Source organism: Tinamus guttatus, unplaced genomic scaffold, assembly GCF_059628265.1.
Source record: "Tinamus guttatus ecotype Peru unplaced genomic scaffold, ASM5962826v1 Tinamus_guttatus_pri_ptg000271l, whole genome shotgun sequence".
NCBI classification, from domain to species: domain Eukaryota; kingdom Metazoa; phylum Chordata; class Aves; order Tinamiformes; family Tinamidae; genus Tinamus; species Tinamus guttatus.
This window is the reverse complement of record NW_028288805.1, coordinates 631,601-652,850: the sequence shown is the minus strand read 5'-3', so window position 1 is coordinate 652,850 and position 21,250 is coordinate 631,601. Positions and strand designations below refer to the sequence as shown.

The following is a 21,250-nucleotide window of genomic DNA, read 5'->3' as shown; positions in this document are numbered from 1 at the left end:
CGGCCCGGCCCGCAGCCGCGCTCCGGACTCGCCCTGGGGTGGAGTCGCCCGCAGCTTGTCCCTGGAGGCCGTGCTCGTCCCTCTGGGATCTCTGCGGCTTGGATGTCCCATTGCCTCGCGCGCTGGGCGGCCGGGCGCCTCCTGGAGCACGAGTTCTCTCAGGGCATCCCCACAGGCAATGCCTCCTCCTCCCAGGTTTTTATACATATAGAATAAATACACATATCTCCGCTACACCCATGGGTAGCGTTTGGCCTTTGCTTTTGCCGAGTTTTGTCTTGTTGATCTCACTGCGTTTCTCCGGGTTTTTCAAGGTCGCTTTTGGCTCTGACCTGCATCCCCAGCAGTGCTCCCCCCTCCGTGTCGCCTGCGGGTTCTGCGAGCTCGTGTGCTCCCTGCTGCTCTCTGAGCATAAAAACTCAACAGTTGAGCTACCTAAGAGACATTCAACTTTCGGAGCCAGCTCTCTGCCACCGGGGTGACTGCGGGAGTTAAGGGTGTCCATCTGTCAAGATTATGTTACAGTAATGCAAGTACGTATAGTGCAGGTCCATATAGTGCAGGTATGTATGATGGAGGATGAACAGAGGAGAGGGCTGTGGGCTATTAAGTGCCTCCTCCGCTTACTGCAGTCGAGGAAACACGTTTTCCCCAATAACCAGCCTCTTGGTGTGAACAGGTACAGTTATTTTGAAAGTAGAAATCCAGGAAAAGTATGGTTTAAGTATGGTTATTTTACTACAGTAATAAGTGGCACAAACTATTTTGCATACTTGGAAATGAATACACTGATTAACCAAAGATACAATTGGAAATGGTAAGTATAAAATGCAGTGTTTGCAAAGAAAAAGGTGCCATAGGAAATGGTAGGTTTTACTGCTTGCAAAGAATACCTAGAGGTGCCAGGCCTAGCGCATGAAACCAAAGACACCCAGAATTCTCCTTAACTCTCAGAGATATATCCATCCTTAATTTTAACTGGCAGCTATCACTGAAGCTAATGTGTACAATTTAGGAAAAATACACATCTTTCCTGATGAAAGGTGCCACATTCACATATGACTCCAGATGCAAGCGGTGAGTAAGATATACCAAAGGCAGAAGATTGATGCATATTGAGAAAAGTAATTTAATGTGCATAATAAATATCAAAAGCAACTGGAAGAAGCAGTGGAACATTTTCTTTTGAAAATGCCGTGATATATGCATATTGATATCTGGTTGATATGAGGCTTAGCTGAATGTGCAGTGTCTGTAGGGATAGATCTTGGAAAGGAGTAAGAAGGTGCTTGAATTTAAATATGCAAATAGGAATTATTTGCAAGGTTATTATTTCCTTAAATCTTTGAAAACCATGGCCATAGCTGGCTGTCAGAATAGCTAACATTCAACATGCCTAAACTTTTATTTAAACAAATGGATATTACAATAGGTTCAAGTTTGTTTTTCAGTTAAAATATTGCTACAGTCTTGAATTGCTAGCTCCTACATCACAATATTTACTAAGCAAAGTTTTATTTATATGCAACTATTTTAACTGTAGATGTTTAACAATTAGCCATACATTGGACTTTGGAGCACTTCATCTAAGGAGAGTATAATGGATTTCAGGAAGACTTCACTCTTCTTCTCTAGGGGAAAAAAATGACTTTTGATTAAACATTTTTGGACTGAAAAAAATAAAGTTAGAAAAACAAGTATGCAGGGAAGCTCTCACTGCCCCGCTAAAGAAATACACACTACTTAAAAAATGTCAGAGTGAAGTAATTATTTTTCTCTTTTTCCCTTTTGTACAAAATATTCCTGTCATTTTTTTACTTACTACTGTCATTGTACATTCATATACCCCAAGCCACGTGCAAACTGAACATATAATCGTATTGTCATTTGCAAAGTAATGCAATTTACTTTTCTCTGGTGTAAGATGGCTACACAGATGGTTGACTGCAAAGGAGAGTCAAAGATTCTGTCTAAAAATCATAATCAGACTAAAGGGATGACTAGTGTTTTCATTAGGCCTTGAAGGTTAATCTTATGTGAATCAAAAGAGTATATATTGCTCAAAACTGTGTATGGATTACAAATAATTTTGAAGGAAAACTCTAGAGATTGTGCTGAGCGTTTTATATACAAAAAATACTTGTACCGTTTAATATAGATGTAATTTCACCAGTATAAACTTAATCAAAGTTCACGGTGAGGCCTGTATTCTATGGTCCTCTCTTGTTGGAGATATTTCTCTCATCTATTCAAAGATCATGAGTCTGACCTCACAGAATTAAAGACAGTCAATTAAAAACTATTGAAATTTTCTTTTACTAATTTATTTTGTTAATATTGAATCTGTTTTACATGCCCTCTGAGACTTTTGTGTGCATTTGGGTTATACTTGTCTGCTTTATTTGCTGAGGTAAGATGTCATGACCTAAAGAGGAGTTTTTCGCCAAATCCAATGACTGCTCAGAAGATGAGTGGGACACTGCCGGGATTTGCCTTTATGTCTCATGCCTGTTACTGCTTTGGCCCCTTCCGAGAACCTGGAGCCACTTGAGATGTGTCTCTGGGACCCCCTTATTCCCAAGTGTCTGGCAGTCCCCACAGCAGAGTGACACCATCTTTACTGCTGGTTCTCCAGGGGGTTAGAAAACACAAGGTGTTATTTTCCCCTGCTGCTCTGTCTGGTTCTACCCTATTGACAATACACAGAACCTGGAAACAGAGCACTGTTAATCTGAGCAGAGCACAAATGTGAACATTTTATGGTAAAACTGAGTTCTTTCAAGTAACAGTGCTGATTTTGACTTTGTACTCCTTCAAGCTTGAAGATAATATGAAGCACACCATTACCTAATCACCTAAAATAAAAAACACAATGTAGTAAATCTGGACTACACTTGATTAAGGAACACAAAGACATGATATCCAATGCCAGAGCTCTTGTCTGTGGTTGTGAGGTGATTCCTTTCTCATGGAATTTTTGTCATCGAATTATCTCATCCCAGATGTTCCTAAAAGATCAGGAGTTTCATATTTAAATAAGCAGTGTCTTTTAATACTATCATGTCTGTATTTTGCTGAGCATTTGTTTTAGTTTTCCATAATACTCTTATCTGTCTATTACCTATGTGTCATTTATGAAGAAACATACTTGAATGTACGGTGGCTGAATCCTGTTCCAGCTAAAATTTATTGCAATGTAAATGTCTCATATGAAGAATTATGTTCTCTATGAAAGAAGAAATAGCCAACTTACCACTTAAAAATTCTGTTTATAAAGTTGCAGTGCTTTTCCAGCTATGTATTCAATGAATTCAGCACTCTTTGGGTCCAGATTGGGAGGAACTTTAATGGTAAAAGTAGGTGAAGTCAGAATATTGACATCTACCACTGTTTCATTTGTACCAGAAAGATCCCCAGGTACCACCTGGAAGAGAACATGTTAGTACTTTATGTAATTCTTCCTCATTAAAAATGGTAGGCACAGTAGATATAAATAAAACGGATAGAACATCAGTATTTAAAGTACTAATTTTGAAGACTATTTTAAACTTTTCTAGTTTCATTAAATTATTCTCTTCTGAGAAGACAACATATGTCTTAATTTATGCTAAAATTTATCATGGGCTGTAAGAAGAGGTGACATGGTGCAGCAAGACCATATTAAAGATCTGCATGTTAATATTTATACCACATGCTATTTTTATAAAGACTTTCTGGTCTTGTAGCAAAAACTTGATTGCGATTTTCCGCACTATTTTCAAGAGAAAGGCTGTGTGGTTTAAGTTAATGACTGTGAGGGTGACAGAGCGCTGGAACAGGCTGCCCAGAGAGGTTGTGGAGTCTCCTCCTCTGGAGATCTTCAAAACCCACCTGGATGCCACCCTGTGCCACGTGCTCTAGGTGATGCTGCATGTGCAGGGGGGTTGGACTAGATGACCTCTGGAGGTCCCTTCCAACCTTAAGCATTCTATGATTTTACAATTCTATTTTTCCAAATCAAATTACTTGGATTCAGTTGGGAATTGTGCTTAAATATTCCTGTATTCCTGATTTTGCAGTGGTTTTTTTGGTAGCTTGCAATCATTTTGTATTAGGTTCTTGTAGTAGTAGTAATAAACTGGATTTCTGAGTTGTCCCTACTCCAGTAAAATCATTTGAATTACTTTGGATGTATTCTTTTGTGTGAGACAGAGTTAGTCATGATGTATTCACTAAAATATTGACAGGTACTGTTTATGATATGCAGCTTCCACTGCAATAACCTGCATAAGATATATTTTCTTGGAGTTCTAGAATATATAGGTACAGAGGTTAGTAAGGATATATTACTGATTGGCACAGTGAGAAGGTAGAGAAGGCAATCTAAGGCCATTTAAACCTGCTACTGTCAATTTAGTTAGGTTAGACAGTGATTCAAGTTAACCTATAGACATTCATTAGACTAAAAGGATTTAGCGTAAAATAGTTCCTAATCTCTGGAGTTTCATCTTATTGAGGGATTATCAAGCATACATAAGATCAACCTGAATAGGAACTTTATGTTCTAAAGACCAAAAATTACACATACACAAACATTTACAGTCTACAAAGTACATATTAAGGACAGCATTGTGCAGTAGATCCTTTTGGTAGATAACATTTACCTTAACTATATTGAAAATGTTTTCTGGTCCGATGGTCATGTTGGATAATTCAGACACCCACCCAAATCTTTCTTTCATTTTGTTCAGCAAGAAGGACGTGTCTTCTGTATGGCGCTGAACCATCTGGAGAATCTGCTCATACTGCTCACCCGAGAGATTAACCAGCTTAAAGGCTTCATCAAACTTTATGTGCAGCTCAGGAACATTTGGGCAATCTGTTTAGAAAGACAACCAGCATGGTGGCTGTAGGAAAGTATTATGTCTTGCACTTGGTCTTTTCTATCTGAAGCACAGAAGCCTACATTTAAAAAAAAATCTGGAAAGGGAGTATAATTTTGGTTTTATTTAAATAATGCTAACAAAAAGGAAGAATAATTCTTATTGACCCATTTTGGTGGATTTAGTGACTAAATGGATTAATTATCTCATTTGCTGTATTATGATGATTTACCGTGTAATCTGAGATCTATGTCGTATCTCATGGCAATTGATTTTCTGCTATGCAAATAAGAACTCATCATTGTTACATTTAATGGCTGCTCAGTTTCCTTATACTTTATTTATTGCTGATACTCCTTTATCAGTCTATCCCAAGTATCTAGGTACAAGTAAGCCTGTAGTGTATGCTGTTAGCATTGCTGTTGAGTACTAAGGCTTAATTTTACTTTATCTAAATAGCCATTAGTGTATGACTAGCAACATCTGCTGCGAATTCAGAGTTGAAAATTTCTGTTTTTTCTTTATCAAAATATGGGTTTAGAGAACACTGTATTATTCACACAGTCAAATTGTCAGGGATACATTCAATTTAATTCTCTCTGAAATAACACTATCAAGGCATACAGTCAAGTTGATAGTAAGGTGACTGCACATCAAACTGGTCTGTGTCATACCAGCTATAGAAAAAAAAAAGACATTTTTAATGGGATGGAAGTGTTCTGATACCGTTTTCAAAACATGTCATTGGATCATTAACATTTGCCACATTGGAGACATACTGGTGAGGATACACTGTGGCTTTGAGGACATAAGCAAATGAAAGCAGCAGATATCCTGTGTAGTAAGAGTTCCAAGAGCAGTTCTAGGTGATGCAGTCTGATTTTTGTCCAAGTGCCCATGCAGAGTGCATGTGAGAGCTTTGCTTTTATATCTATTGACAAACACTCCCCTTTTTGCTTGAGTCAAACCCTGCTTGTTGTCATGGTTCAACAAGTAGGTATTACAGGCTACGGAGCCCTTGCTTTCCTTTCGAGGAGCTGAATGCTGTGTGACATGAGGTCTGGTTTTCTGCAGGAATAGTGCAGGGGTTGAAGCTTCACTTCACTTTCTGCTCAGCACTTCTGCATTAGGCAGGATCGATTACTAGCATGTCTCCTAATTCTCTGTAGGATGGCATCTCTTACAAAATATACAGACACTTTCTTATGGAGTCTAGAACTTCCCTCTTTGGGCCTACAGGAATATGTTAACAACTGAGTTATACTGACACTGTGTGGAGACAGTGGGAAAAGGTAACTGAAATCATCTGGAGTGACCATGTGTTTGAATCCACAACTACAGTAAAAATTCAGCGGCTGAAAGTTAATTCCCAACATACGGAAACAGCACAGTGCAAAATGAGAGCATCAAAATCTGAGAGCCAAAACATTACGGAAATAAGTGTGAAAACTGTTTACCATGCAAAAGATTATCTTGACATTTCTGACATCTCTCATGGAACTGTAGGCATCCTGATGAATTCTCATGGAGCTCTTTGCACAGAGTTCTTTGATGGCCAGATATAATATTTGAGAACATACCACTTCTGTCAGAATCTAGAATGAAGGTACAGTATTTTTAGAATGACACTAAGCTTAAGGTCTTGCTAAGTTCTTCATCGCTTATCCTTTGTATCAAAATATAACTGTTTTGCTCTAAAACCAAAACATCTGACATAAATCCAAAATAATACAAATGTTGAAAAGTAGAAATTAAGAGAAGATAAAAATCCAGTTTTCCCTCAAAGAATTCATGTTGCTGTAACATATTCATACCTATGGCTCTTTAGAGCCATACCAGTGTATTTCCCATTGATAACCAAACAATTACTAATATTATTACACATTACTTCCATAACATATGAGCTCCAGTGAGACCTTTTTGACCCTCAAAAATCACGATGTTTCAATCCTGAACAGCTAGATGAGAGCACAGTACCACAGCACATTTCTGAGGTAGCATCATGATACTGGAATATTTAAAAATCACTTTAGTAGTATAGTTTAGCTTTATGTTTCCTACTGCCATATAGATATACTATAGTCACCTACCCTCCAGTGTTATTGCATATCAGGCATCAGCATATATTTGAATGATTGTTTTTTTCATTAGTAAGGTATGAAGGATAAAGCTTATGTGTATTCTAAAAGCTGGCCAAGAAGTAAGTATTTCTTAGATCCATTGAGAGTTATCCTCTGAAGCCAATGATATACCCAGGATTTGTCTGGCTATTGAAAAATCTAATGACTGGTTTGTGTTTGATTGATACATGACTTTGCTGCAGTGGCTTAGATAGGGCTTGCAGCTGTCTGGCAGAGCTGAATGTCTTTTGGCAAGGACAGGGATATGCCTTGACATCTCACAGAATTACCCTATTTCTTTTCAAATGTGAGGTGTGCCAGCATGATAAGATGAATGTCTTCCTGACAAATGCTGACATCAGATATGTCAGTCAGCCTTATGAAAACTTACATCTGTCATGAATGCAAGAGCTTCGTAGGAACTCCTAAAACAGCACTGGGAATTGTGAGAATCAAACTGTGTAGGACAGTAAGTCTCCGTGCAGTATTTCTAGGATTCCTAAGAGATTCCTACCTTTTAATTTAACTAATAAATTTATGCTTGACCCATGCCTGTTGAACTGAGAAACCTCCAGAGATCCCACAGCGTATCTTATACACCACAAACCAAGTCATTAACCATAGTTTAGCAATCCTGTAAAGTATCTATCATTGACAGTGAGGGTTTTTTTCATGTTTTCCAACACACTTGCCTTTGGCTTGCTCTGGCAAATCTCTTCTGTTATCTGTGTATCCATCAAACACTTCAGTAATCACCTCGCTGACGCCTTCAAACACAGTCTTACTGAAATCAAAAACTACCTGCAGGAATCCAGGTATGCCCCAGTCTTTCTGCAAGCCAACATTTCTGTTAGCATCCTCAGGGAAAGCAGGTATGCTGGGGGACTCATTTAAGTCCAGGTCAGACATGAAATATGTTTGGAAAGACTGGTCAAATTCTTTTTGCATCTGCTTGAAAAAAAGAAAACTTCTGTCAAATATTGAGCCCATGTCCGATAACAGCTGGCTAAATAAACCTTCCATTTTTACTAGCTGAGTATCCTCTTTCTCAGGCTTTTCATTAAACTGTATATCTTTTCCTTTATCTTCATGAAACGTAAACATGAGTGTAGGTATTTTCTTCAAAAAATCTTCAACCTATGTATAAGAAAGAGATAGATCAGCTGCCAGAAAATTTACTAGTTTTTCATCTCTCAGGGAAATGCCTCTAAATATTTTTTTTTCAAATGCATATATAAGTAATGCACTTTCAATACTCAAAGTACAAATCACAGCATATTCTCTAAAGTAACTTAAGACACTAGAGTGGAAGTACATTTGATCTAAATCTTTAGCTCCAAAGCATATCTGGAGTAAAAGAGTTGCCAGCTGGCCTTTAATCTGTTGAGCCTCAGAGTTAGTATTGGCATGGGGGCTCTATCCAACCAACAACTTGGACTTTATCTTGGAAACATTTCTGCGGTAATTATGTGGCAATGCGGAGAACAGAGGGCAATTGTTCTCGCTCCGGTCTGTAAACACCCCAGCCCCTCGCACCAGTGGCCAAGCGCTCCAATTCTTGTGCAAACTGAAACCAATTAAAATCAGCAAAACAGCAGCTCAGAGTCCGTGGTTTGATGACGCAAGAGCTTTAGTGACAATTCTGGTATGGGGAGTTCTCTCTCCTTAGGTCCGCTTCGTGCTTCAGGAAGCTGCCTACACCTGGGCACACACAGCACTTCACCGAGCCACCCTCCTTACGAAGCATTAAGAAACACGCTGCCAAATACATAAGCATGGATGTGTATTTACAAAAATAATAATAAAAAAATCAGATCGTGTACATGAGCGGATCCACAGTGCAGCACCCACATTAACAGATAGTTTTGGCAGAACTAAGGAGAAAGTAGACTATGAAGCTACCCTGCAGGAACAGCTTATGTCAGCCTTGCCTTGATGCCTCTGTGTCATCAGCCATAGCTGTTCTCTTGGTCCTCTTTTTTCTTCCCCCCTTTCTTTTTTTTAAACAATTTACATCCAAACACATTTCTCTCTTCAAACTGAAAAAGTGAGTGCTTCAATTAAACTGTTGAGTTCATTGGTGAAATTATTAAGAGGGTCAGAGGCAGGGCAATATATATGCATTACTGCAGTGATTTCAACCTGCCATTCACAGGCCTCTGAAAATCCAAGAGATACTTCTGAGGAATCCTTGAAAGCTATCTAAAAAATTCAAAGTATCACCAATGGGTGTAAATTTAATACATTCCATGCTTTTATTTGGGTAATTTTAGGAATATGGATAAATATTAAGCACCTTTATTACAAGGCTTCTCATTTATGAAATATACCTCTGAGTTCTTATTTTTCAGTGCCAATGACATTCTTGCCTATTTAAGCCAAGAAACAGTAAAGAGTAGTACTGTAAACTCACCTGAGGATGTGAAAGCTAGGCAGTTGGGGTAAAATTTCAGTAAGAGTAATTATGCAGGATCTGTAGATAAGCTGCATATGCCCTACCTCAAAATGCAATGACAATTTTGTTAAAACTTCTAGTAAAAATGCACAACCCAATAAAGCATATAAGGGGCATCTCCTTTACTAACTGTTTTCTCTGTTAACAACAATAAAACAAGTTAAAGCTTTTTGTTTGTTTAAAGAGTAGACACAAAATAAGTACAGGAAAGACTGATGTTTTATATGTATGGTGCTTTATATGTATGGGGTATATTGTGGGTGTTTTTCATGCAATTTTGCTAACTATATCTACAATTATAACTGTCATTTTCAGAAAGAATATAAGGAATCTGTATTTTTTATAAACAGTTATTGGGCATCTTAATGCAAGTCATATGGTTAGATACATCATTGTATATCTGCAGAGGCTCCACTGGAGTCAGGGGAATACTCAGTTTCCAAGAAGTCACACCAGGGTGCAACAGAATTGATTCTAGCTCAGCATTCAGTGAATGAAGTCAAGTGTAATCAATTCCATATAACTTCACATTTCCAGACCACTAAATCAAATTCATTTTGATAACATCATTTAAATGGTGGAGCCAGTTATTGAGAAAATCAGATGCGCTCTCTGTAAAATTGCTAGATGAATTCCAGAGTATTTCCAAAAACAAAATTTTTCCCTACCTTTCTTTTAAATGTTGATATACCACGTCTGCAAGTTGTATAAAATCTCATACACGTGCTTTCTAAACAGGATTTGCATTCATCCCATACATTTTTCAAGGATATTTGACATTGTTTTTCCTCTTCTTCTAATCTTTCCTTTACCTCATCCATAAGTCGCAGAGCTTCCTAAATAAGAAAAAAATGTTTAAGACATTTTCAGGTTCGTATCGTAAATACTTATCCCAGTGTTGATCACCCATTTTGGCTACTTATAGTTCCTTTTTTTGTTTTTTGTTTGTTTGTTTTAATCCATAACCATGGGCAGGCTATTTCCTTAGCTGCAATCACATATGGAGGGAACTGAAAATTGAAAGATTACTTTTCATATAGATTTTCTAATGTCTTTCTCAGAGACAATATCCTTAAAAAGCAAGCAGATCCCTATAGCATACTTTCTGTGCAAGAAACATTTAGTTTCTCCGAGGTCACGTGCACAACTCTGATCTTTTTCCATATATCATGTCTGCAGTATTCATATGTTCCATTAATACCCCCTTTTTGCTGTTTTTTTCCAGTTTTCAAGTGAGCCAATATTTCATGAGACTAAGTCTTCACCATATACAAATTCTTTCTCAGAAACATGCAAAATTTTCCCTTGCTTTGGACCATAGAAGACCATAGTGAAGAGTTTTCTTCCCAGTGGTGTGGACCTGTGAGCTAATTCCACTCTGAATGGCATGGAGGCCATGGAGGCATTTTACAAAGCTTCCTCTAATTACTGGGTTGTTCTTTACTGGGTATGGCACAAAGCCAAGCCGTGATTAGAAGGGGCAGTAGAGTAAACCTGAGAATGTAAAGACAGAAAAGCTCTTCACATTGAAGTAAATTGGCCTTCATGAGCTTCTTTTGCAAGTACCAGGGCATGTTTTAATACTTTTAAGTTTCCAATATTTGTAAGGATGACAGAAACTTGTTAATTAGTTTGTTTTGTTCCTTTCTGTCATCATTTCATTTCAATGGAGAATAGGCATACAGAAAAACACTGTCAGTGTGTGCTTAGTGGCATTAGTAATTCTGGTATTCACAGACCAGGTTTAATTTTTTTTTTGCTTTTTCTAAATATATTTATTCAGTGCTTTATTAACTGTAGTGGTAGGGAGTAAGTTATATGTAAATAAAATCATAGAATCATAGAATCATAGAATCATAGAATGCTTAGGGTTGGAAGGGACCTCTAGAGATCATCTAGTCCAACCCCCCTACATACGCAGGGACACCTAGAGCACGTGGCACAGGACTGCGTCCAAGCGGGTTTTGAAGATCTCCAGAGAAGGAGACTCTACAACCTCTCTGGGCAGCCTGTTCCAGTGCTCTGTCACCCTCACTGTTAAGAAATTTTTCCTTAAGTTCCTATGGAATTTTTGATGTTTCAGTTTCCGGCCATTTCCTCTAGTCCTATCAGTGGCCACCACTGAAAAGAGACCATCCCCGTCCTCTGCACTCCCTCCCTTGAGGTATTTATATACACTGATTAGCTCCCCTCTCAGCCTTCTCTTCTCCAGGCTGAACAGGCCCAGCTCCCTCAGCCTCTCCTCATAGGGCAGATGTTCCAGGCCCCTGATCATCCTTGTGGCCCTGCGCTGGACTCTCTGCGCTGACATCCAGTCAAGAACTAACAACAGGGAAGTAAAGATGTGAGAAAGCTGTCAGATATATTATTATTTTGTTAATGCATATAGCCTAAAGATGTGGGCTGAAGGTGGAGTTTTCCATCAAGTTAATTGAAAGTAATAGTTAGGATCTTTTTTTCTTTTTTCTTTTTTTAAAGTATATTCTGTGTCTACTCAGGATCATTGGATCACATTGTATTAAGCCTTGGTATTATGAATAGGATAAAAGCAATTCCCTTGATCACCTGTACTCTGCAGTCCATGATAATTTGTGGGGTTTGATCTTGTTCTTTGGAAGATCTGAAGCCTGTAAAGCAATCTGGGAAGTGTCCTGTGGCCTGTGCTTCGTAAGGGCAGGTGGAGCTGAGCTACTGGATCTTCTGCACTAAATGTTTTGGGTAGTTACTTGCAGTTCCCTGAGTCTGAATTCATCAAAGCAAGCAAGAAATTAGTAAAATGGGATGCCTCATTCAGCATAGAGCTGTCATAGCAGCTCTGGATGGGGACGCTACAAGCTGAAATTCTCTCTCCAGAGCAAGGCTTGAACCCACATTAAGGATTTAATGGCTCCTTTTACTATAGAACTTCCTTATCATGGACATGGTCACCATCTTCCTGGTTACTTTGCAGTTGCAGGATAAAATGAGAAAGCTCAGATCATGGTCAATGGTGTCAGACAACCTGTTCTACCTCACAGTGTGAAGGAGTTGAGGGACGGTAAATGTTAACCCAGGGTAACCCAGAGTGTTTTGTTAAGTGCTTATCTTCTAGTTGCATTTTTTAGATAGTTTAGACATGTGACCACAGGGGAAATTGGCAGTACATGTCTTGGTTAGAAGGTTATGTTTCTGAGCAAGGATGGAAACTGTTCATCTCTAGCTTTTGAAAGGGCCATGTGCAATTAGGAAAGGGTGACAGTGAGATAAGCAGTGCTGTTGTTCAGTGCCTCAGTAGGCCAAGTTATTTGGAAGTGAATGCTCTTTTTAAGAAAGTGACAGTATAAACTCATAAATATAAAATATAAATATAAATTTCCTAAATGTCAACATGCAGATTTATGATAGGCTTAGATAGGATGTCTGTTGGGCTCCACTTCTAGGACACAGAGACTGAGAAGGTGCATAGCTGTGGCAGGAGGTTTCTATGCTAGTTACAGGAAAGGGAAGAAGCAAACAAAGATTTCATGTTACTCCTGGCTTTGCTAGGATCACATAAAGAGATATATGCTGTTCAGAGTATGTATACAATATATTTTACGTTACTGCAGAAAAGAGAAGACTCTTAAGAGTTCTCCTCTGGATTGCTTATTGGCCTAAGTGCCATAGTGTTTAATTTTTGATTAAAAATAGTCACAACTTAAAGAAAATCAGATGTTACCTTTTTTTCTTCACTGCTCTTCTTCAAGGTTTTCATCAGATCTACATGTTTATCTTCATTTCTTTCCATCATTATTTTCATCTGCTTAATACCAGTCAAAGCTTTCTTTACCTCTTCGTCCACATATTTCTCTCCAACTTCAGATAAAACTGAAAAAAGCCAAGTTACAAAGTGACTTAATCACATTTTGAAACTGGCACAAGTTGTTATGTTCTGATGACAAAGGAAAGTGAAGCAGCTGAGGTACAGAGCAAAATTTCGAGATAGTGAATGCTGTAACATGGAGCCAAGACAATTTATATCACATAACAATCTGTTCCAGAGCTTTGCTACTGATCAGTTGTGCATACTAACCCTCAACTGCCCGACTTCACATTACAGGATCTCAGAACTGTTGAAGCTGCAAGGGGCCCCTGCATATTGTTTTGTCCAACCCCCCTGCACCATGCATAGTCAACTAGAGCAGGTTGCTTAGGACCTCATCTATCTGGATCTCGATATCTCCAGGGGTTACTTTTCAGTTCCCTACTGGCATGTCTTCTGAAGTCTTACTTCAGTTATTTATAATGACCACCTTTCCAGCTAAGCATACAATTATATTAAAAAAGCATTTGTAAAAGTTATTAAAATGAGTTAAATAAGTCAAAATCTATTGGATGACATTCCATTTTCAGTCCGTACTCTGCAATCTGTGAAGGACTGACTAGGATATGAAAATTCTGTAAATACTTTTTTTTTTTTTTTTTTGTAGAGGGAGGCTTATCTATTATCTTTGCTTATCTTTGAGTTCCTTTTCTTGTTTTTTCTTATCTCCCTGCTGTGTGTATGGATGCTTTGCTTCAGTGGGAATTGGCCATGGTTTCCAAGGCTCACAAATGCCGGTGGATCCCCCTGACTCCAACGAGGCACCTGTGTGTAACTCACTGCACAGCTGCAAGCCCCAGTGCAGACCCGGGCCCAGATGCTCCCAGCACAGCGCCGACAGGAAAAGCAAACGTACCCTTCAGGTTTTCCCGGAGATTCATTTCCTCCTGCTTTGTCGGTGCACACTGATGACCATTCAGCCATATCACGTATATTATGAATAACCAACAGTACTTCATGTTCTCTCTGTTGATACAGTTAAGTGCCAACATTTTCATGATGGATTTCAAATGCCTAGATGTAATAGTTACTAAGCATAATACAAGTGTCAGTGCTTTCAGCTTTTATTATGGTTTCTATGATCTAAAATATGCACCTAAACGCTACTGTTAGTGAAAACACATGGAAAAATAGTCTGAGATCATTTATAACATATCAGTTCAGACTGACTAGCCAATTTCGTTGAGTTACACAGTGGTATAATAGAATCAGGATATATATCTGTAAATCTGGGAGCTTATTTTACCTCTTTTCTACATTGTGAAATGCACATAAATGCTAATTTCATACTAAGTAACTTTCACTTTTTTATGTTAGCTCATGATATAAATTTACATGTACTAGACATCATTGTCAAATTTACCAAAGAAAATTCCTAGAACATTATTTCTTTCCAAAATAAATCATCTTTATAAATAAACACATCAACAATTGTAAGAAATTCTTACAAAATAATGGAAATAAATGCTGGTTGCTTTATTTCCCTCTCACAAGCAGTTAGATGAGAGATGTTAGTATTTTTAAAATCACACACTTACACTTTATAGTTCTCATCTGATTAAGTGAACACAGTATTTACATTCCTAGCCAGTAAACCCCTCCTGAAAACACAGTTATCAGTTGCATATGTACATACTAATTAAGAGCCTAGATTTATTTATAAACATGATTTACTTCTAGATTTACTTGCACACTGTACTTCTTACATGTATAGCAAAGCATCGATTAACTCTGTAAAGAAATGCAAGCAAATTACCAATGAAAAGTAAAAAAAAAAAAAAAAAACACAATATATTTACCATTAATACTGAACACCTCCTCTGTAAAATTGCTCCCAGCGTCGGGAAGGAATCTGACTGCGTTCTGATCTAATTGCTATAAGTGCCAGGGATTTTACCATGTTCTACTTATCTGATGACAAGGTACTTAATCCTATTAACGGGACATTTTGTCATTAGGCTAGAGGATTTCTGAGTGTTTGGGACTTCATGCTCATCCCTATAAACAAAACCACTAGGGGGAGCGTTGGACATGATTGCATAATAGAATGTAATGTGGATTTTTTTTCTGTACTCAATTTTTTTCTTTTCATAATAGCTCTTCAATCAGTCTTGATTTTTACCTTGGGAGACATCTGTAGCTCATTTCTTAGGGAAATTATTACAATTAGTTTGGCTAAAATTAGCTTTCAACATTTAATCTCTTCAGTGTAATTTTAATTTGCTATAAAAACCACTGAATTACATAACCACCATCTTCTCATACCTCTGAAGTTACAGAAGTCAAAAGATTTGAATCCAGATACAGGCCTGCATCTGAACAGAGTCTGAAATGAGATAAGGAAATTTTGGTACTCTGAACATTATTGAACTTTTAGTGATTGTTAACGATTCTCTTCAGTTAATCCATGTGTATGCATGCAATATGTCTGGAATAGGAACCTGCATGAATTTTTACATGTTATGAAGTGAAATATTTAAATAGTAACAGATGGCTGATGTAAAATACACACAGTATTGTTATTATGTCATATCCTATCTTGAGATGTTCAGCAATAATACTCTCTTGAGGTCAAACAGAGGATGTCTGTAGCTCCTGCTATGTAATATTAGTTTTAAAATATTAAGTAGAGTTTGAAACTGGTAATTACAAGTCCTCAAATCCTTTGAAAATACACTTTGACAGATACAAATTAAGATAGTTTGACTCTTTCTGAAAATGATGAGGTTTAGGGGGAATATGTTTTTTGGTTTGAATTGCAGGTTTGCTGAAATTTTGCCAGCTTCTTGACCAATTTAATTACTACAGAGAACCCTTCAAGTTCTTTTTTTGTGAGAATACCAAGAAAAGAGCCCTCACAGATATTAGCCAGGAGTAGCCATAACAGACCTATCTGTTAAGCAACTCTGGGCCTTGGGCTGAAATAAAAGGGTAAATCTCTCTTGATGATGCTGTTCAGGCCTTATGCTTGGCTCAAGATAAAGAGTAAATGGAAAGTATATTTGTACAAAAGAAGAGAATCTGGAACAGACACTTCTGAAATGCGTATGATTAGCCTATATGTGTAACAAATCCTAACAAAAACTTCACTGCATATATATTGGGAAAAAATGTGGAAGCAGTTTAAAAATAGTTTCTGTAAAATAGACTTTTGGCAAGATATTGATAAATTTAGACTGAAATAATTGTAGTGATTCAGATACACATTAAGCTTTTAACCTAACTGAACTTTAATGATGGGAGTTGTAGATGGTCTGTGGAGTTTCCTGCCGTCCCATTGGATGACCTCCCCAAGTATATAATGTTTTTTTGTACTGCAACTTCTTTTTTTTGTTGATCCATTCCACCTGGCAGGATTAAGAATCGAGAAATATGTTGAAATGGAATTTCCTGTGTTATATATCAGCTGTAGGGTGTGTTTTTTATTTTTTTTCCTAGCTATATGTTTATATAATTATTTGCTGTTTGAAAGAGTTGTTTCCTACCATGTATTTTCACATTTCTATCTGAGACAGGATAGTCATATAATGAGTGAGGTCAAAAATACCTATACATATTTACAGACTCTATGAGTAACACAGTGCTATATATTGACATTAAGTTTCTTACTACTTTATGAAATAGTCCCCAGTTCTACGGAATTGTAATTAGCTTTATTTGTAAGCATATAATTAGTTTCTCTGCTTTCATTTAAAATGAAATCCTAGGGGTGGCTTATTGTGTGGAGGTTTATGGCTAACCCTAAGCATGCACAAAACTTTGCTAACAGCGAGTTTGGTTCGTAAGGCAATAGGAATTGAAGTTATGTTCCTCTTGAGGGAAAACTCTTACATGGCTTCTACTTTCTCTTTATTTCCGAGGCTATTGGAGCCTTCCTTCAGGTTGCATTCTCTCTGTCTCTGATAGCAGAAGTTCGGAACCAAGGCTCCCTCTTTAGTCCACAGAGGCAAGCCTCAAAGATGCTCTGAATCATGCTGGAAGTCATATGACTAAGGAGCTGCTTAGGCATGGTAAGCTGTAGTTAGCCTAAGCTACATATCATGTGAAAGAGAGAAAAATAATTGTAATTGGGCTGGTCCATTCACAGATTGCTGTGCAGCAGCCTTCAAAGATAGCAGCTGAGCTCTCAGAAGTAGCACAGCTGTGTCAGCATGACACCAAACCAAAGTTCACGAGCCCCACAGCTCAGTGCCAAGGCGATACAGTTATACAGTCTGGAGGCAGGCCAGGCAGTGCCCGGCCAGGGTTGTCTGCGCTGCGCTCCACATAAACATGAAACCAGCTGAAGGCATGCAACCAGTGTGCCCAGCTTACAGCATCACGCTGATATTTAGTGTGCCTTTGTTTGAAACTATTGAGCTAGAGGGTTAAGGTTAGGCAAACCACCTTCACAAGGCCTAGTGTGCTTTAAAATATAGGAACCATTTCTGATTTCCTTTTGCTTGTCCTATGCATGAGTGTCTCATGCGTGGACACTCAGGAAGACTGTTTGGTGTGGAAAACATCTTCCACTTCTCTGCTGAACTTTTTTCCCTGAGTGCCCTTTTAAATATCAGTCCCAGCAGTAAAGTGACATCTGTTACTCACTAAGGTAAGCAAGATTTCTTAATGTCTCGTCCAAAGCTTTTACAAGAAAGAAGGGACCCATTTTTCCTGTAAGTGGTATCAAAATCCTGCACACCGTATTTGGGAAAGCAAATCTATAAAGATGTTGAAATAATTTTAGAGAGCAGAGAATTAAAACTTCAGAGTTTGAAGGCAGAACAATACGAAGCTGAAACGAAAACTAGTCAGAATTCGTGCCTGGGATATCAGCTAACTATTGAACTTGGAGTAGCACTATTACTGATGTTATGTTATCAGCAGGAGATATCAAAGTCAGTGCAAGGATAACAAAATGAGTTAGAATCAATTTATTATAAAGATATGAAGCAAATCTGCATGGTACAGTTACACAAACAGATTTCAGGAAGCATTTAATATTAAAACGCTGAAGTTCTCAGCCAGATGTTTTGCAAGGATTTAGTTTCAAGCTTCCCTAGGAACATTAAAACAAAAAGGTTTCATTGCATACAGATATGTTATATATCAGCTTTCAGTCTGACACTGAAAGGAACAGGGCTCCTTATGTGTTTTCATCTGGTTTGCTTAACACATTTTCATCATTCACGTCTAGATCAGCTAGCTAAAGAGGGCTTGCTTATTTGAAACAACTCTGGAGTGCAATGAAATTAAGATGACTGAATATTAGTGAATAGTCTCTAAGGTGCTTAAAAATTCTAGAAGACTCTGCTAACTACCCTTGCCTGCTGTTTTCTTGAAAAGTAATCGAAGACATTCAAGATAGGGTCTTGATCATATTCAATAAGGAAATTGGAAACTGCTTTGGAAGGGAGAGGGAATAATCCTCTGACTGGAAACTTAGCCTCTGGCATCTGCAAAATTTAAAGTGGAACCTGTTCTAGTGCCTGAGGGTTAGAAAGCTCAAAGAGGGATGTCTGAAGATAAAACTTCCTCAATATGGTCCCCCTTGCTTGTGGTAGCACAGAAATGGAATTATCTCAGGAAGCTGCCTGAAGCTGACTTTTCGCTATTTCAAATACTAGGAATTCTTCTGAGAAGACCATTACTGCAATTAGAATTAATGACTTCATGCTTCTAAAAGTTCTTGCTTAATTGCCATCACATATGTTTTTACAGCTGTCTTTTTATATAACTAGTACACTGCACAGTGCATCTGCCTCAGCGTTCAAAGCTTTTAGAGTGCTGTGAAAAAACAACATTAGTTACAGGGACCTGACAAATGGGAGGAGAATAAAAAAAAAAAGAGTAAGGAGCAAATGGGAACTATAAAGGAGACGGCAAAGGAAGGAAGGGAAATGAAGGAAAGATATGAAAGACCACAAAGCACTAAAGCGCCAGAGCAGATATTGATGACAGCAGTCTCTCCAGTTGGAAGTGTATGAAATACACTTCTGTGTCACTTATCAGCAGATAGCTATGTCATGCAAACAACATTGTAGGAAGTCCACGAAGATGCACAAATGGCAGAACTGAACAACCACAAAAGGCTTGAAATCTTTTCACTGTCCTGTTTTCTTCTGTTCCGGTGTAAAGCCATTCTGGAAAAATCAGGAGAGCACCATGAACTTCAAGTTGCTTAATACAATTCTAAGCATTAAGAAATACTAAGCCCCAAAACAAGAATGCAAATGCAAAGATGGGATATATGAATCCAGATTTAACTGCACATGATGTGTTCACCTGATTATGATTTTCTTAGTAGCCAATGGCGAGCTATAGTCTAGGCTGCAATTCAACTGACCCACTATGCACTTAAACTCCCCAGGTAGATACTTGTGCTTTGGAAGGCCCTGTTTTTCTCCCCCACCTAGAAAGTGGGCATAAAAGTGGGCATGTGTCTACCCTGCAGATATCTAAATCTGGGATAGATTAATCCCTCTGATATTACACACAGTTTCAGCCAAAACAGGATTCATATATTCTGCAAATATGGATATATGCAGCTTCTAACATGCATGGAAGCTGGCAGATTCTGAGGACCATACACACTTGAAGGACAAAAATTATAAATTACTTCAGTCTGCAGAGAATCTTGTCTACCATTTCCTGGCACAATCCGCCAAGATGGTAGGTACCATGTCTGAATCATTATCTTTCAGAAAACTCAAATCCAAATGTTAGTCATAGAACAGGAAGGACAACTCCTTCAGACCACAGCATAACATAATAATTTACTTCAAGATTAGACTCTAGCACATCAAAATTTTGCTAGATTTTCATTTAGGTTTTGGTTTAGCTACACAAACTGGTATACTGCGTAGGATCAGACAATTCTGTAATTTCTGTTCAATGGCTAGTAGGGATTCCCGATGCAGATATTTTTGTTTTGCTTCCTTCAGATAAAGGATGTAAACAAAAATCTTGGAGGACAGGCTCACTGTGGTTAATAAACACAATGGAAAATATGTTATCTCTAGCTTAAGAAATCTATACATTTATACCTTCTGGAGGGATATTCAGGGTAGGCTCCTATTTATCCATTTGCATAGAAGACACTTATTTTCTCACAAAAATGCTAGATTAAAGATGCCTCACTGTGTTTTTCAGTGGTATGAATATATTTATGACTTTGCTTGTCTGATCCAGCGCTTACATCAAGCCTGCTGGACTCTTCATGATTAGATGCTCTCCTTACAGCAGAAGCCTGCCTTTACTGAACTTCTGGATAACAAGCTGCCTCCTGAGCAAATTAAGACTGTTTTGCATCTCTACCTTAAGATTCAAAACCTTGATAAGACTTGAGGGTGTAGAATAAAAACTTCATTTCTGCTCAGTCTGGAAATTGAGGGGCTAAACTGTAACTGCTTATTCATGTGGAGTTTTATTTACTTTAAGAATTGGGTCTGTTATGTAAAATATATATAATTATAAAAAATACTACTAGATGATTTTATGAAAAAATGTTTTACTCTTGACTAGTGACAAAAATCTGGAATATTGGGGGACTATTGTATGCTAAGAAGTGCTTTCATTGTGTATTATGGGCACCTTATAGACAGGAATAGGCTCCCCATCTGGTTCACAGAGATATATAGAAAACTTCAGAAAGTAATTGAAACCATAAGAGTTAGCACTTAACTTTCTAACTCCACCTGTCTGAAATGGTCACTTCACATTGCCTGCAGGAGCAGTCAGAGACCTCGTTCATTAAGTCAATATCTTAATTTTTTCCCTGTGAATCTCTAGTTCTTCCATGCTTGTCCTTAGGAAAAATAGTCTTTAATTTCACTTTTTTACATATAAATTTCTAATAAGTTATATCACAAACAGGTTGCTAGAGGCCTACTCTTCTATTAAGTCTTACATGGTTAACTACACATGTGCACACATTTTTATATAAGCAAAGTAGACAACAGGTCAGATCCTTAGCTGATGTAAATAAGCATAG

At 37.9% G+C, this 21,250-nt stretch overlaps 1 protein-coding gene across 1 annotated transcript; it reads right to left on the bottom strand.

Annotated features, from left to right (window-relative positions):
* Positions 1–3,256: 3,256 nt before the first annotated feature.
* On the bottom strand, positions 3,257–19,319 carry CLUL1 (clusterin like 1). Its single transcript, XM_088527254.1, has 8 exons — positions 19,263–19,319; positions 14,135–14,240; positions 13,135–13,283; positions 10,106–10,273; positions 7,675–8,119; positions 6,320–6,457; positions 4,644–4,858; positions 3,257–3,424 (listed from the first exon to the last, which is right to left on the bottom strand). Exons 2-8 carry the CDS (start codon positions 14,235–14,237, stop codon positions 3,257–3,259), a joined length of 1,386 nt encoding a protein of 461 aa, XP_088383380.1. The 5' UTR covers positions 14,238–14,240; positions 19,263–19,319.
* Between the last annotated feature and the right edge of the window lie 1,931 nt (positions 19,320–21,250).

What these genes read in the sequence shown, in the direction of transcription:
- CLUL1 (XM_088527254.1), bottom strand. Translation starts at nt 14,237, where the DNA reads ATGAAGTACTGTTGGTTATTCATAATATACGTGATATGGCTGAATGGT. An exon ending in TCAAGATAATCTTTTGCATG is followed by an intron (nt 4,859 to 6,319) that starts GTAAACAGTTTT and finishes CTTTCTAAACAG; the next exon opens with ATTGCCCAAATGTTCCTGAG. An exon ending in ACATTTTCAATATAGTTAAG is followed by an intron (nt 3,425 to 4,643) that starts GTAAATGTTATC and finishes GTTCTCTTCCAG; the next exon opens with GTGGTACCTGGGGATCTTTC.